General features: G+C 43.5%; 1 protein-coding gene across 3 annotated transcripts in view; it reads right to left on the bottom strand.

Moving 5' to 3' along the window:
- ACOX1 (acyl-CoA oxidase 1) overlaps positions 1–13,775 on the bottom strand; it is a 39,242-nt gene that overhangs the window by 24,292 nt on the left and 1,175 nt on the right. The window contains exons 3-5 of one of the 3 annotated variants that reach the window (XM_073587907.1): positions 6,164–6,207; positions 585–701; positions 266–373 (exon numbers count right to left, since the gene is read on the bottom strand). In XM_073587907.1, the coding sequence (XP_073444008.1) occupies positions 266–373; positions 585–701; positions 6,164–6,207 (269 nt within the window). Of the gene's footprint in view, positions 1–265; positions 374–584; positions 746–6,046; positions 6,208–13,775 lie in introns of all 3 variants that reach the window. The other 2 variants (XM_073587906.1, XM_073587905.1) reach the window with 2 other exon arrangements.

Here is a 13,775-nt window from a genome sequence, read left to right as displayed (position 1 = left end):
CTACCCTTAGGATAAGCCATCAAGGTTTGATCACTGAAGAGTTTTCTCCTTTAGTACTCCCGAAGATCAGCACACTGAAACCAAAGGAACTATTTTAGAAACATTAAAACTGCTTCATTGTGCTGATCTTCAAGAGATGGGACATCTTAAATACTGGTGGCCTATTCTAATTATTTTCTTTAAGTGTTGGAGAACCCCATTAACTTCCCTCAAAACTTTAATTATGACAAGCAAACCCCAAATCTCCACCCCAACACTCTCTTACACCCTCCAGGCCACCATTTGAGGGAGGATACAGTAGGGCTGTTCAGAATGAACTCCTGCGTAGATGGGTCATAGGTGGCTGTGGTCTCCAGTCCTCTCAGATGGGTTCCTGGAATGAATAAAAAAAGGATGGTAAACAAAATCCAGATAAAACAACCCGCAGTACCTCCCAAATAATGTAAATGGCATGGCAGTGCTAACCCTCCCAGAGAAACCTGCAGAACATCTAAACTACATACTTAAATTTAATTATGTAAGAAACCTGAATATTGTTACAATAAAACCCACGTGAGGTCAAGTGTGGCAAAAGCGTTGGTTACCATGTCCCATTTCTGTCTGGGCGTATGTTCCAATGATCTCCAAGTTCCAGGCAGGCATGAAGAAGCGATCCTGCTGCTCGGGAGTTGCCTGGTTCAGCAGAGTGGGCAAGAACATGCCTAAATGCAGGTCAAGGGGCTCAGGACGGCCCTGATGTACAAAGCTGCAGAGGAATGGGATGGGGTAGAGGGAAGTTTGGGAAAAATCGGGCAATCAGACAGAAGGTACAAAGGGGTGTGAAGAAATTTGGAAATCGAATGGTGAAGTGATTTTATAAGGAAGAACAGAGGAGGAGAGAGGGAGAGAGAATAATATGGTAAGTGAATTGATTTCTGTGGAAAAACAGAAGACTGAATTGGTGTGCCAACCCCAATCATTTTACTCCATAAACAGATGTCATGGGCCACGTAAAGGGTTATCCAATGTTATTATTTATTTTTTGGTTTTACAAAGCAGCTACCGTTATAATAATAGATTGTATGCATATTTTAATCAATCTACCGCTGACCCTCTTGCTCTCTGTCTTTGTTTCACAGGTAGCACCTCTGGAGGGCCAGCGGTGGATTGTTGGAAGGATGGTGGTGAAAAAAAAACAAAACGTAACTTTTATTACTTCGGCAGCTGTTCGTAAAAAAATAAAAGAAATACAGTATAAAATTATTAATTGGTTAACCCCTTTTAGGCAGGATCAATAAATTAGCATGAACAATCTTTGATCAATAGAAAAATAAATCCCGGCTGTATTAGTAAAGGTTCACCAGAGCAGACAGATGAAGTACTATGAATGAACAAAACACTAAATGGATCATAAGATGCAATGCCGTACCGATCTACAAAAGGTAAAATTTGCTTGTCGGCCTTCAAAAAGTGAACATCATACATGGATGTGACTAGGTCATTCATGAAATTAACAGATCCTAGACTCGAACACCATCACAGTGTGCAGATTCTCCATGTTGCAGGCTACTGGGTCAGCACAACTGCCCTCACATGGAACCTGTAGGTCTTTTTTATTATTATCACAAGGAACCTGTACCTTACCTACCAGTACTTTTTGGGCCACAACTTAAAAGTGAATATTCAATCTTTATCAACAGGGCATTTGTATGAGCTAAATCGGTCCAAATTATTTTTTCATTTACTTTTTAACAGTGGAAGCTCTGTTTTCTTAGTTGTAAATCTCCACATCATCTGAGTAGGTGTGAAGTCAATTTGGAGCTTACTGCAAATCTTTAACATAAAAAATACAAAATCCAGTAAAACCCCCCGGTGGAAGAATTTCAGCAATGAAAGACTCATCTGGAAAGTAAAAAAAATAAAAAACAAACAAACAAAAAAAAAAAACACCAGTTAAAAATACTTGTTCAATCTACCACAGCATTGACATGTATTGCATGTGATCACTGTAGACAATCAATAGCTATGTTGATGCTAGCTTAAAATTGAGCACTTCTGTGTTCTCCATGAGAGAGCCACTGACAGACATCTCTGGCGGGGACTAGCTCTTACAGAATAAAAGGATGTCAGCTCTTTATCACCCCAGATGATTAGCTATCGTCACATACACATTAGACTGCCGGCTAAACCCGTCAATCTACAGGGTGGGCCATTTATATGGATACACCTGGGTGGGCCGACTTCAAAATGGCCGCCATGGTCACCACCCATCTTGAAAAGTTTTTCTCCTCCCATATACTAATGTGCCACAAACAGGAAGTTGCTATCACCAACCATTCATATTTAATTTAGGTGTATCCATATAATGGCCCACCCTGGTCTAACCTTATAAATGGCCCACCCTGTAGTTGGGTTTGGCTGACGTTGGTCTAATGTGTATGAGGACTTTGAGGCCACTGAGATAAGTGACTGGCTTCAGTAGTCTCATGGATGTAGGAGATGACAATGCTACAAGTAATAGGAGGGGACAACCATCATGCTGCAGAGCAGTGAACAGGTAACCATTTTTAACTGTGTATATAGAAGGTTTGGAGCACTGTATTTGAGGAAAAGAAAAAAAGGGCACTCCAAATGTTTAAAGATATTTTACCCAAACAGAACATATACGGACCTAAAATGGTATTTAAGGTCAGTCACAACAGGAATATTCATCTAAAAATTACACCACCATGATCTTGGCTATTACTTGGGAGCTCCTGCAATCAGCTCTGGTTAATGCAATGTTCACATATACAATCACATGTAAAAGTTTGTGCACCCCTGGTCAAAAGCACTGTTATTGTCAACAGTTAAATAAGTTGAAGATAAAATCTTCTAGAATCTCTAGAAGGCCTAAAGTTAAAGATGACACATTTCCATTGTATTTTTGGCAAAAAAAAAAAAAAAAATGATATTCATATTTTACATTTTAAAAATGACAAAAAGAAAAATGGGCAGATGCAAACCTTTGGGTACCCTGCATGGTTAGTATCTAGCAGCACCCCTTTTGGAAGGATCACAGCTTGTAAACGCTTTTGTTAGCCAGACAAGAGAATTTTATTTCTTATTTGTGGTGTTTTTATATATTTTTTGTCTTATGTTTTTGTGTATTGTGATGAATAAAAGATATTTATGGATGGTTCTGATTTTTTTGTGTATTTTTCATTATCATCATTTTTGATTTATAGGTCTATATCTGTATTTGGGGACTCTATGAAAGGGTGTTATTGGTTGTTTATTTTTGTATGGGTTTTTAGTAATGTCACTATCAGTGCTTAAAGGGAATCTGTCACCTCATTTTTGCCCTATGAGATGCGGCCACCGCCATCAGGGGAGAGAATTACGCCTGCGCAGAAGCAAGGAGGAGGATGTCATCACAAGAAGATGGGAGGTGACGGACCCGGACCGCGACACCCATCGGACCGGACCGCCCCTCCGGGTGAGTATAATCTAACTCATTTTTCTTCTCTTTCAGGTTACATCGGGGGCTTATCTACAGCATTACAGAATGCTGTATGAGCCTGTGATGGCGGTGGCCGCATCTCATAGGGGAAAAATGAGGTGAGGTTTTAATAAGTTATCCAAATGTAGGTAACTCTGTCCAGACACAAAAGCGATAGGAGAATGAACACACTGCTGAAATATTAGCAAGTCTACTTCATTTAGATCGACTGCAACAGTGATTAATAAGAAAATTACCATTATACAGATGTGCCAATAAACTCACGACACGGCAGAGTAGGACAAAGAAGCGCAGAGCAAGACCGGGTTCACACAGGGCACTAGTACAGTATTCTACATGTGTCAATTCCTATATTACTTCATCTAAGGCCATGTGCACACGCTGCGGTTTTGGCCCTGCGGAACCGCAGCAGTTCCGCAGACATGGTACTTTACCATGTTAGCCTATTGGTTTTCAAAACCGCAGTGCTCACGCTGCGGTTTTTTCCGCGCGGTTTTGCTGCGGGTTTTTTTTCCGCAGCATGTCAATTATTTCTGCGGATTCTGCTGCGGTTTCACACCTTTAACATAGTAGAGGTGTGAAACCACATGGCAAAACCGCAGGCCAAAACGCAGCAAAACCGCAGGTCACTTTACCTGCGGTTCCGCGGGAAAAAAACCTGCAGGTGAATCTGCAGTGTGTGCACATAGCCTTATACAGCAGAATTTGTATTTGATATATCAGCACGTTCCAGTCCACGTGCCTGGACTTTTAGCATGTTGGTGGTAGTTTCTATTCACCCACACTACATCCCTGTATGAATCCAGGTTATGGCTCAAGAAAGTGAATAAAAGACAGCAAATAATTATGGGAGACATTTTCTACGAATAAAACAGGTAACAGTGAAATAATTACAAATCCATGTTTCAACCTTTTATTTTTCTTTTATACGCTAGTGTGACACCAGGTTTAGTACAATTGCTCTGTGCATATAGATCATTGCTATTGGCAGCACATCTTCTGTTTCTGTTGCGAATAACGATTGCTTAATTTTCAGCATGACAATCAATCACTCGATGACCGAGCGTTTTTGGCTCCTCATTGGGCGATTGCAGGTATATTTGCAAAAGCTGATAAACAGCGAATAAAGAGTTCTTATTCAATTGCTGGCTTCTCTACTAGAGCCTATAAACGGTCATAGGGTTTTATACCTTAATAAAGTCACATTTACTCTAGTGCTACACGGTGAAAAGTTGCAAGATACTGAAATTGCAGTGTTGCATTACAACATCACATGTAATGATTTCCAATGGTGTTGCATTGCGATGCGATGTGATGTCTAATCATGCACAGCTCCTCCAGTTCATGGTAGTAAGAGCAGTTTCAGTAGAATGTAAAGAGCAAAAACAGGATTGAGAGGGTCAAGAAGAGAGTGATCTGATAAAAAGGGACGGGAAGATTAGAGACAGGTCTATAGTTAGCAGCCCAGTTTTTGTTGAGTGTCGGTTTTTTAAGTAATGGATATATGCTGGCATGAGGAGGGAAAAATACCGGAGGAGAGAGACAGTGGTTGAATATTTTAGTTAGGGGAGTGGTGACAGCAGGGGAAAGGGACTGGAGGAGATGTGAGGGAATAGGGTCACTGGTACAAGTAGTAGGGCGAGAAGATGCAAGGAGCCTGATTACTTCTTCTTCTGTGACTGGGTCAAAATCAGAGCGTTTGCTAGATGCAGTGGGGAAGGAAGGACCGTGAAATGTATTAAGGAATTGGAAAAAAAATTCCTGTCAGGGTCAATTTTTTATTTGAAATAATTGGCCAGATTGTCAGTGCAGAGATCAGTGGTTGGTGCCTGTACTCTTGGATTGAGAAGGAAATAAAAAGTGTCAAAGAGACATTTAGGATTGCTGGATAGTGAGGTAATAATGGTGTTGAAATAGGTTTGTTTGGAGAGGTGAAAGTATCATAAGTGACTTATGCTCCCTTCCCTGGCCTGGCCAGAAGCTCTGCATGGTCAGACACAGTTATTACACAGCAGGGGCTCATTTATAAGATTATCTCAGCACAGGAACATTTTTTGCATATAATATAAATAGGCAAAACAGCACAAGTTTTATTCAAAACCAAGTATCTTCATTTTTTTTTTTACCTTAGGAGGTGCATTGGAACACTAGAAAAATGTTGAGGCCTCACTTTAAAAAACTGTGTAGAGGAAAATCTTGTCTGTATTACCTATAACAACCAATCACATTGCAGCTCTCATTTTACCACAGCTATTTAAAAGAAATCAAATCTGAGCTCTGATTAGTTGCTATAGGCAACAAAGAGGTTTTTCTTTTCAACAGCTGATCTATGAGGCCTATTGTTTTACATTACTAGTCAACTCAGTGTGGGTCACAGGCAGCGATCTTAGGGTTAGGGATTGTAACTAGTGATTGAAAAACAGCATTGCATTAGTGCAGCACTAACGTCTTACTAGCTAAGTGCAACCTAGTGACTACATCTCTGCACCACTCTCTCTGCTATGCCTGCAGGTCTCTCCTGGCACTGCCAGCACCACTTGCCACTCTGCCCAGTTCAAAACTAACCATGCCCCAGTTCGGTCTGTGCATAGGTGCCAATGACTTGTAGATTCTTGGCTAGGGGTAGCCACTTCTTGCACTGTGATTCATTGCACTGACTCGCTAGCATGTTACTAAACATGCTGTAATGTAAGCCCAAGGGATCCGTCAGAGAGCCTAGACATGTTCTATAGGGGAGAGACAAAAGTCAGAAAATCAGCAGATTGGTGGAGGACATTAAAAAAAAAAAAAAGAAATGGATGTATAAGATGCAGTTTTGTCACAGTGTGGAGCTTTTTTTTTTCTTTTTTTTTTTTTTTTTCATTTTCTTTACAGTAGTTAAAGAGGTATTCCAATCTCCAAGATCCTATCCCAATATGTAGTAGGAATAATAATATTAGCAAATACCTCCAATTAAAAATATAGTATAGTTCTTCTGATTTTCTATGTTGCTTTTCCCATGTGCAGGGTATTGCAGTAGCTTACGTATCCATGGTTACGGCCACTAACAACTATGTCAGTGGTCATAACCATGGATATCTAAGCTACTGGGTGTATATAGAAAAGATCCAGCTTCAGCAGGTAAAATTACCACATCTTTACTGAAGCCATCAAACAAGGATTTTGCTGTGACAAAAAATAGCAGGTATAATGGGAGTAAGGAAGGTACTCTCTCCTTGGTACCTTCCTTTCTCCCATTATACTTGCTATTATTTGTCGCAGCAAAAGCCTTGTTTAATGGCTTCAATAAAGATGTTGTAATTTTTACCTGCTGAATGCTGAAGCTGGATCTCTTCTACATACACGCACCTTGCCTTTATGTCCGACAGGGAAGTGATCTCATGCTTCATCCCATGAAATCCACTGGGAACAAACTAAGGGCCCCGTCACACATAGCGATCTCGCTAGCGAGATCGCTGCTGATTCACAAGTTTTGTGACGCAACAGCGATCTCACCAGCGAGATTGCTGTGTGTGACAGCGATCAGCCCCCCCTGCCGGTATCGCTGATCGCTCTTGGAAAGCCCTGGACATTTCTTTGATCGCTGGTCTCCCGCATCGCTGCGTGTGACAGGCGGAAGACCAGCGATCAGCTGGTAACTAAGGTAAATGCAGGGTTTCTAAGCACCGTGCGGTGCTTAGAAACCCTCTGTGTACCTTAGTTACCAGCGAGCTGATGCAGGGAGCTGGTAACTGAGGTACACATGGGGTTTCTAAGTGACGCACGCTCCTTATATACCTGATGTGTACCTTAGTTACCAGCTCCCTGCATCAGCGCGCTGGTAACTAAAGTACACAGTGACGCCGGGCGCTGGGCGTCGCTGTGCTGATCGCTGGTGAAGCTGTCTGTTTGACAGCTCACCAGCGATCACATAGCGATGCACCAGCGATCATGACACGTTTATATCGTTGTCGGGATCGCTGGTGAGTCGCTATGTGTGACGGTACCATAAGGGTGAGCTGAAAAAAAAATTTACATTTATTTATGCCTAATATAATAATAATAATAAATTTTATTTTTATAGCGCCGACATATTCCGCAGCACTTTACATTTCAGAGGGGATTTGTACAGACAATAGACATTACAGCGTAACAATAATCACATACAGTAGATTATAACAAATACCAAGAGGAGTGAGGGCCCTGCTCGCAAGCTTACAGTCTATGAGGAAAGAGGTAGACACGAAAGGTGGGTGGTAACAGTTGCCCTGATGTATGGACCAGCCATAATGTTAAGTGTGTAACAGTACAGACACAGAGGGCTAATGGATGCATAAAGCATGTGGGAACATGATGCTGGGAACCTGGTTATGGTAAAACTTTTGGCTCTGCCACACAGGGATAGGTTAGGTTAATGTGTTGAGGCGATAGGCCAGTCTGAATAAATGCGTTTTCAGGACACGCTTAAAATTGTGGGGATTGGGGACTAATCGTATTGACCTGGGAAGTGCATTCCAAAGAATTGGCGCGGCACGTGTAAAGTCTTGGAGACGGGAGTGGGAGGTTCTGACTATTGAGGATACTAACCTCAGGTCATCAGCAGAACGGAGGGCGCGGGTAGGGTGGTATACTGAAACAAGGGAGGAGATGTAGGGTGGTGCTGAGCCATGGAGGGCTTTGTGGGTGAGGGTAATAAGTTTATACTGAATTCTGGAGTGGATGGGTAGCCAGTGTAATGACTGGCACAAGGTAGAGGCATCGGTGTAACGATTGGTGAGGAATATGATCCTGGCTGCAGCATTCAAGACAGATTGGAGAGGGGAGAGTTTTGTAAGAGGGAGACCGATTAGAAGAGAGTTACAGTAGTCGAGACGAGAATGAATAAGAGAAACAGTAAGAGTTTTTGCAGAGTCAAAAGTAAGAAAAGGTCGAATTCTAGAAATGTTTTTGAGGTGCAGATGACAAGAGCGAGCCAGTGATCGAATGTGGGGGGCAAAGGAAAGCTCGGAATCAAGTATGACCCCAAGACAGCGGGCATGTTGCTGGGGAGTAATAGTGGAACCACACACAGAAATGGCAATGTCGGGTATAGGTACATTAGTAGCGGGAGGAAACACAAGGAGTTCAGTCTTTGACAGGTTCAGTTTCAGATATAGTGAGGACATGATATTAGACACAGCGTTTAGACAATCGCCAGTGTTTTCTAGAAAGGCTGGCGTGATGTCAGGAGAAGAAGCGTATAATTGGGTGTCATCAGCATAGAGATGGTACTGGAAACCAAATCTACTGATTGTTTGACCAATAGGGGCAGTGTACAAGGAGAAGAGGAGGGGGCCTAGAACCGATCCTTGAGGAACCCCAACAGTAAGGGGAAGGTGAGAGGAGGAGGAACCGGCAAAAGAAACAGTAAAGGAGCGGTCGGCGAGATAGGAGGAGAACCAGGAGAGAACGGTGTCCTTGATGCCAATGGAGCGGAGCATAGTGAGGAGGAGCTGATGATCCACAGTGTCGAATGCTGCAGAGAGATCCAAGAGAATTAGCATGGAGTAATGACCATTTGATTTAGCTATTAACAGATCATTAGAGACTTTAGTGAGGGCAGTTTCAGTGGAGTGTAAAGAGCGGAAACCGGATTGGAGAGGGTCGAGAACAGAGTTTTCTGAGAGATAGCAGATAAGACGGGAGTGGACCAGGCGTTCCAGGAGTTTAGAGATGAAGGGAAGATTAGAGACAGGTCTATAGTTAGCGGCACAGTTTTGGTCGAGGGATGGTTTTTTAAGTAGTGGATGTATGATGGCATGCTTAAATGAGGAGGGAAAAATACCAGAAGAGAGAGAGAGGTTAAATATTTTAGTTAGGTGAGGGGTGACAGCAGGGGAAAGGGACTGGAGGAGATGTGACGGAAATGGGTCACTGGTGCAAGTAGTTGGGCGAGAAGATGCAAGGAGCCTGCTTACTTCTTCTTCTGTGACTGGTTCAAAATCAGAGAGTGAGTTAGATGCAGTGGGGGAGGGAGGACAGTGCATGGTATGAGGGGATTTGGAGATAATTTCCTGTCGGATCTGGTCAATTTTTTCTTTGAAGTAATTGGCCAGATCGTCAGCTCAGAGCTCCGTGGTTGGGGCCTGTACTCTTGGATTGAGTAGAGAATGAAAAGTGTCAAAGAGACGTTTCGGATTATTGGACAGTGAGATGATGAGGGTGTTGAAATAGGTTTGTTTGGAGAGGTGAAGGGCAGTGTTGTATGTTCTAAGCATAAACTTAAAATGGATGAAATCTTCGTGTAGACTGGATTTTCTCCACAGACGTTCGGCGCACCTGGAGCACCGCTGCAGGAAACGTGTTTGCACCGTGTGCCAGGGTTGTCGCCGTCTGCGTTGTGGTGTTCTATTTATAGGGGGTGCAAATTCATCCAGGGCACTTTGAAGTGTTTCATTGTAATGCTTCAATGCAGAATCAGGACATGAGAGGGAGGAGATAGGGGCCAATGAAGACTGCAAGTTCTTCAGAAGTTTCTGGGTGTTAATGGCCTGTATGTTTCTATAAGTCTGGACAGTGGGGGTGACCTGAGCAGCCTGGCAGTTCTTTATAGAGAATGAAAGAAGATTGTGGTCAGAGAGCGGGAGAGGGGAGTTTGCAAAATCATCCACTGCACAAAGCCGAGAGAAGACCAAGTCGAGGGAGTTTCCGTCTTCATGCGTTGGAGAATTAGTAAGCTGCGAAAGGCCAAATGAGGAGGTTAGAGATAAAAGGTGAGTAGCAGATGGGGAGAGGGGAAGAGCAATGGGGATGTTGAAATCTCCCATGATGAGGGTAGGGATGTCACAGGAGAGAAAATGTGGAAGCCAAGTGGCAAAATGATCCAGGAACTGATGGGAGGGGCCGGGAGGACGATACACCACGATACACCAAGATATTGCAGTGCCCTGCACACGGGGTAAGAAATGGAGCGAATCAAAAGAATTATTATACTACTACTGAACTATTATACTGCTGCTATAGATGCAGGTTCACCACTGTTTAAGGGGTTAAAAGACTCCTCACATTGGCATGCCAGGCTTGGCATGTCATTCTCCACAAGGAGAAACATTACCCCTTGAATAATTATAGTAGAACACCCTTGTATAGTAGTCACCAGCCATGTGTCAGAGTCTGTTCCCTTCATGTACTTTGTAACATTAAAATGTCTACTGCAACCAGCGTGGCCATTTTACTCCATGTAATATTAACCTCTACATATTTGCTCTTTGATGCTGGGAGGGACCATTAGTGACTGCACTTTGGTCACTGCCGTTTTTTTACTTAGTGCAAAGCAAGCGTCACTCAGGTAGATGCCGTGTACATGGGAATACCACAATACTAGAGCAGAGGGGAAGTCCATGGTATCTACAGGTGACTGCGGGGAGTGTGTACAGAGGTGACAGCCATTGTACGCATCCCACACCGTCAGCCTACGTGACATCAGAGAAGAGGAGGAAGTGAAACAAGTAGGCAGCTCTCCATACCAGCAGATGGACAACACTGCCTGCAGCCACACTAATTGGCATGAGCCACACTAATTGGCATGGACCACACAGTGACAGAAATCAATAAACCTTCATTATAACGATAGCATGTTCTACAGCCAGGACATTAAGAAAACATTTTTCTCTAAAAGGAGTTACACCGGACTCAACCAACATCTGAGGATTATTATGGCAGGCCTGACAGAGGCTCACTAGCTCTTGAGGTGAAACGCTACTGCTCGTTGACAAGGGCCAATAAGGACACAAGTTTTTTGAGTGGGATTTGCAATGGAGTGCCACCCACTTCACCAGCATTGTTAGGGTAAGCCCACACAGACTGCCACCAATCTGTGGTTTGTCGTCTGCAAATTGTGCGTGCATTTCATGAGAATTTTACAGCGAACTGTGCCCTTGCTATGTTGCAAGGAATGAAATCTGCTATGAAAATCCAACGCAGAAACTGACATACTATGGATCTGAATATCAGTACTGCAAGTCTACAGCATGTAGGAGAAATACGGAAAAACCTCAAATCTAACGATCACTATAATTCGGTAAGAATTTTACCTTGTCAAAGCCACAGATAAAATCCACAGTAATTATGCTTAAAAGGGGATTTCGAATTACACCATTTATCACCTATGCACAGGGTAGTAAATAAAAGGACACCTGTCAGGTCCCTTGAGCTTTCCATATCACTACGATGATAACTTTGTTCTAATAAAGACTTATGTTGCAGAGAAACCTTGCTATGTTTTTAAAATGAACTTTTATTCTGCGGCTCACCATATGCTAATGAGCCATTAATAGTCCAGAGGGGTGACTCTTCCCCCAGAGTCTAATCAGGACTCCCTGGGCTTGATTGACAGCGTCCATATAATGCTTTGCATCGTAATCTCCACATTAGATGCCATACTGGGGGCCTGAAAAGTTCAAGCTTGTGGAAATTTGCTCAGATTAATCCGGTTTCCTCCCACACTCCATAGACATACTGGTAGGGATTTAGATTGTAAGCCCCAATGGGGACAGTGAAGATGTCTGTAAAGCGCTGTGGAATATGATGTTTCCGTAACCACTAGATCAGTTATATGGAGAAACAGCATTCACTCTTGTGCATCTTCGATTAATCTTCTCTATGATCAGGTGTGTACAGGGGAAGAAGGTTTGAGTTTTTTCACCCTTATTTTAAAAAGGAGTCACAAAACTTAATTACCATTAAATATTTCTAAAATTATTATTATTACTCAGTCCATGCGAGTAAATGAGCAATACCCTGAGATAAGAAAAGTGTTCAAGAGACAGAACACAAGAAAGGATGGCAACAGAACCATGTGTAAGGCGGCCAAACACTTATGGTGGCTGATGACCGAGTGCTCATTTAGCCATCAGATATCTTTCTCGACTTCCTCATACAAACGTACACATGAACGTTCGGCTCAGCAGACCGATTAAATGTTTTTTAAAGGGGCGAGTAGAGAAGGCCGCTTCCTGTCAGCTTTGGCGGTGGCTGATCTCATGGACAAAAAGGTCAGAGAACCGTATAATCATCATCTCCCCTGAATTAATGTATCGGGGAGAAGTCGGGAGGTTCCCATACACAGACTGTCTGCCGATATCTAGTGGGGGGAGAAGTCGGGAGGTTCCCGTACACAGACTGTCTGCCGATATCTAGTGGGGGGAGAAGTCGGGAGGTTCCCGTACACAGACTGTCTGCCGATATCTAGTGGGGGGAGAGTTGGGGGGTTCCCGTACACAGACTGCCCACCGATATCTAGTGGGGGGAGAAGTCGGGAGGTTCCCATACACAGACTGCCCACCGATATCTAGTGGGGGGAGAAGTCGGGAGGTTCCCGTACACAGACTGTCCACCGATATCTAGTGGGGGGAGAGTCGGGGGTTCCCATACACAGACTGTCTGCCGATATCTAGTGGGGGGAGAAGTCGGGGGGTTCCCGTACACAGACTGTCTGCCGATATCTAGTGGGGGGAGAAGTCAGGAGGTTCCCGTACACAGACTGTCTGCCGATATCTAGAGGGGGGAGAAGTCGGGAGGTTCCCATACACAGACTGCCCACCGATATCTAGTGGGGGGAGAAGTCGGGAGGTTCCCATACACAGACTGCCCACCGATATCTAGTGGGGGGAGAAGTCGGGAGGTTCCCATACACAGACTGTCTGCCGATATCTAGTGGGGGGAGAAGTCGGGAGGTTCCCGTACACAGACTGCCCACCGATATCTAGTGGGGGGAGAAGTCGGGAGGTTCCCATACACAGACTGTCCGCTGATATCGTCGGATTCAGCCAACTTTAGTCTAATGTGTATGAGGACCTTTAAATCCCAGCTACATCACATGTGCAGCGTATGCGGTATTATTTCTAGCTCTGACCGCCAGGAGCCCAGTACAATGTACAAAGAGGAGTTTCATCCTGGACTCTGGAGTAAGGTACAATTCTGGCTCTACGTGACCTGAACGTACAGTTTATAGGACCTTATCTGCAGAAGAGATTAGATTTTACAGTCTGTGCAAACTCCAAACTACGCAAATTTATCGTTAAACACAAGGTCGATCTAAACAGATAGCACATATATACAATGATGTAGAACGTCTCACCTATATATCGGGAGCCAGTGCAGGCCACCTAGAATTAGATTATCTTCTATTTGATCTATGGCTCACAAAAATTAGGAGAATTGCTGAGATTTCCATTAAAGGAGTAGTTTAGCCTAATGGAAAACCCCAGTAAAACTGCTTTTCATATTCCCAGCACTAACGTTTCCATTTTTCCCACCAGTCTACATTTACTTGGCA

This window comes from Dendrobates tinctorius, unplaced genomic scaffold (genome assembly GCF_039654945.1).
Source record: "Dendrobates tinctorius isolate UK_male_01 unplaced genomic scaffold, ASM3965494v1 ptg000103l, whole genome shotgun sequence".
Lineage (NCBI taxonomy): Eukaryota > Metazoa > Chordata > Amphibia > Anura > Dendrobatidae > Dendrobates > Dendrobates tinctorius.
This window is presented reverse-complemented; position numbering and strand designations above follow the sequence as displayed.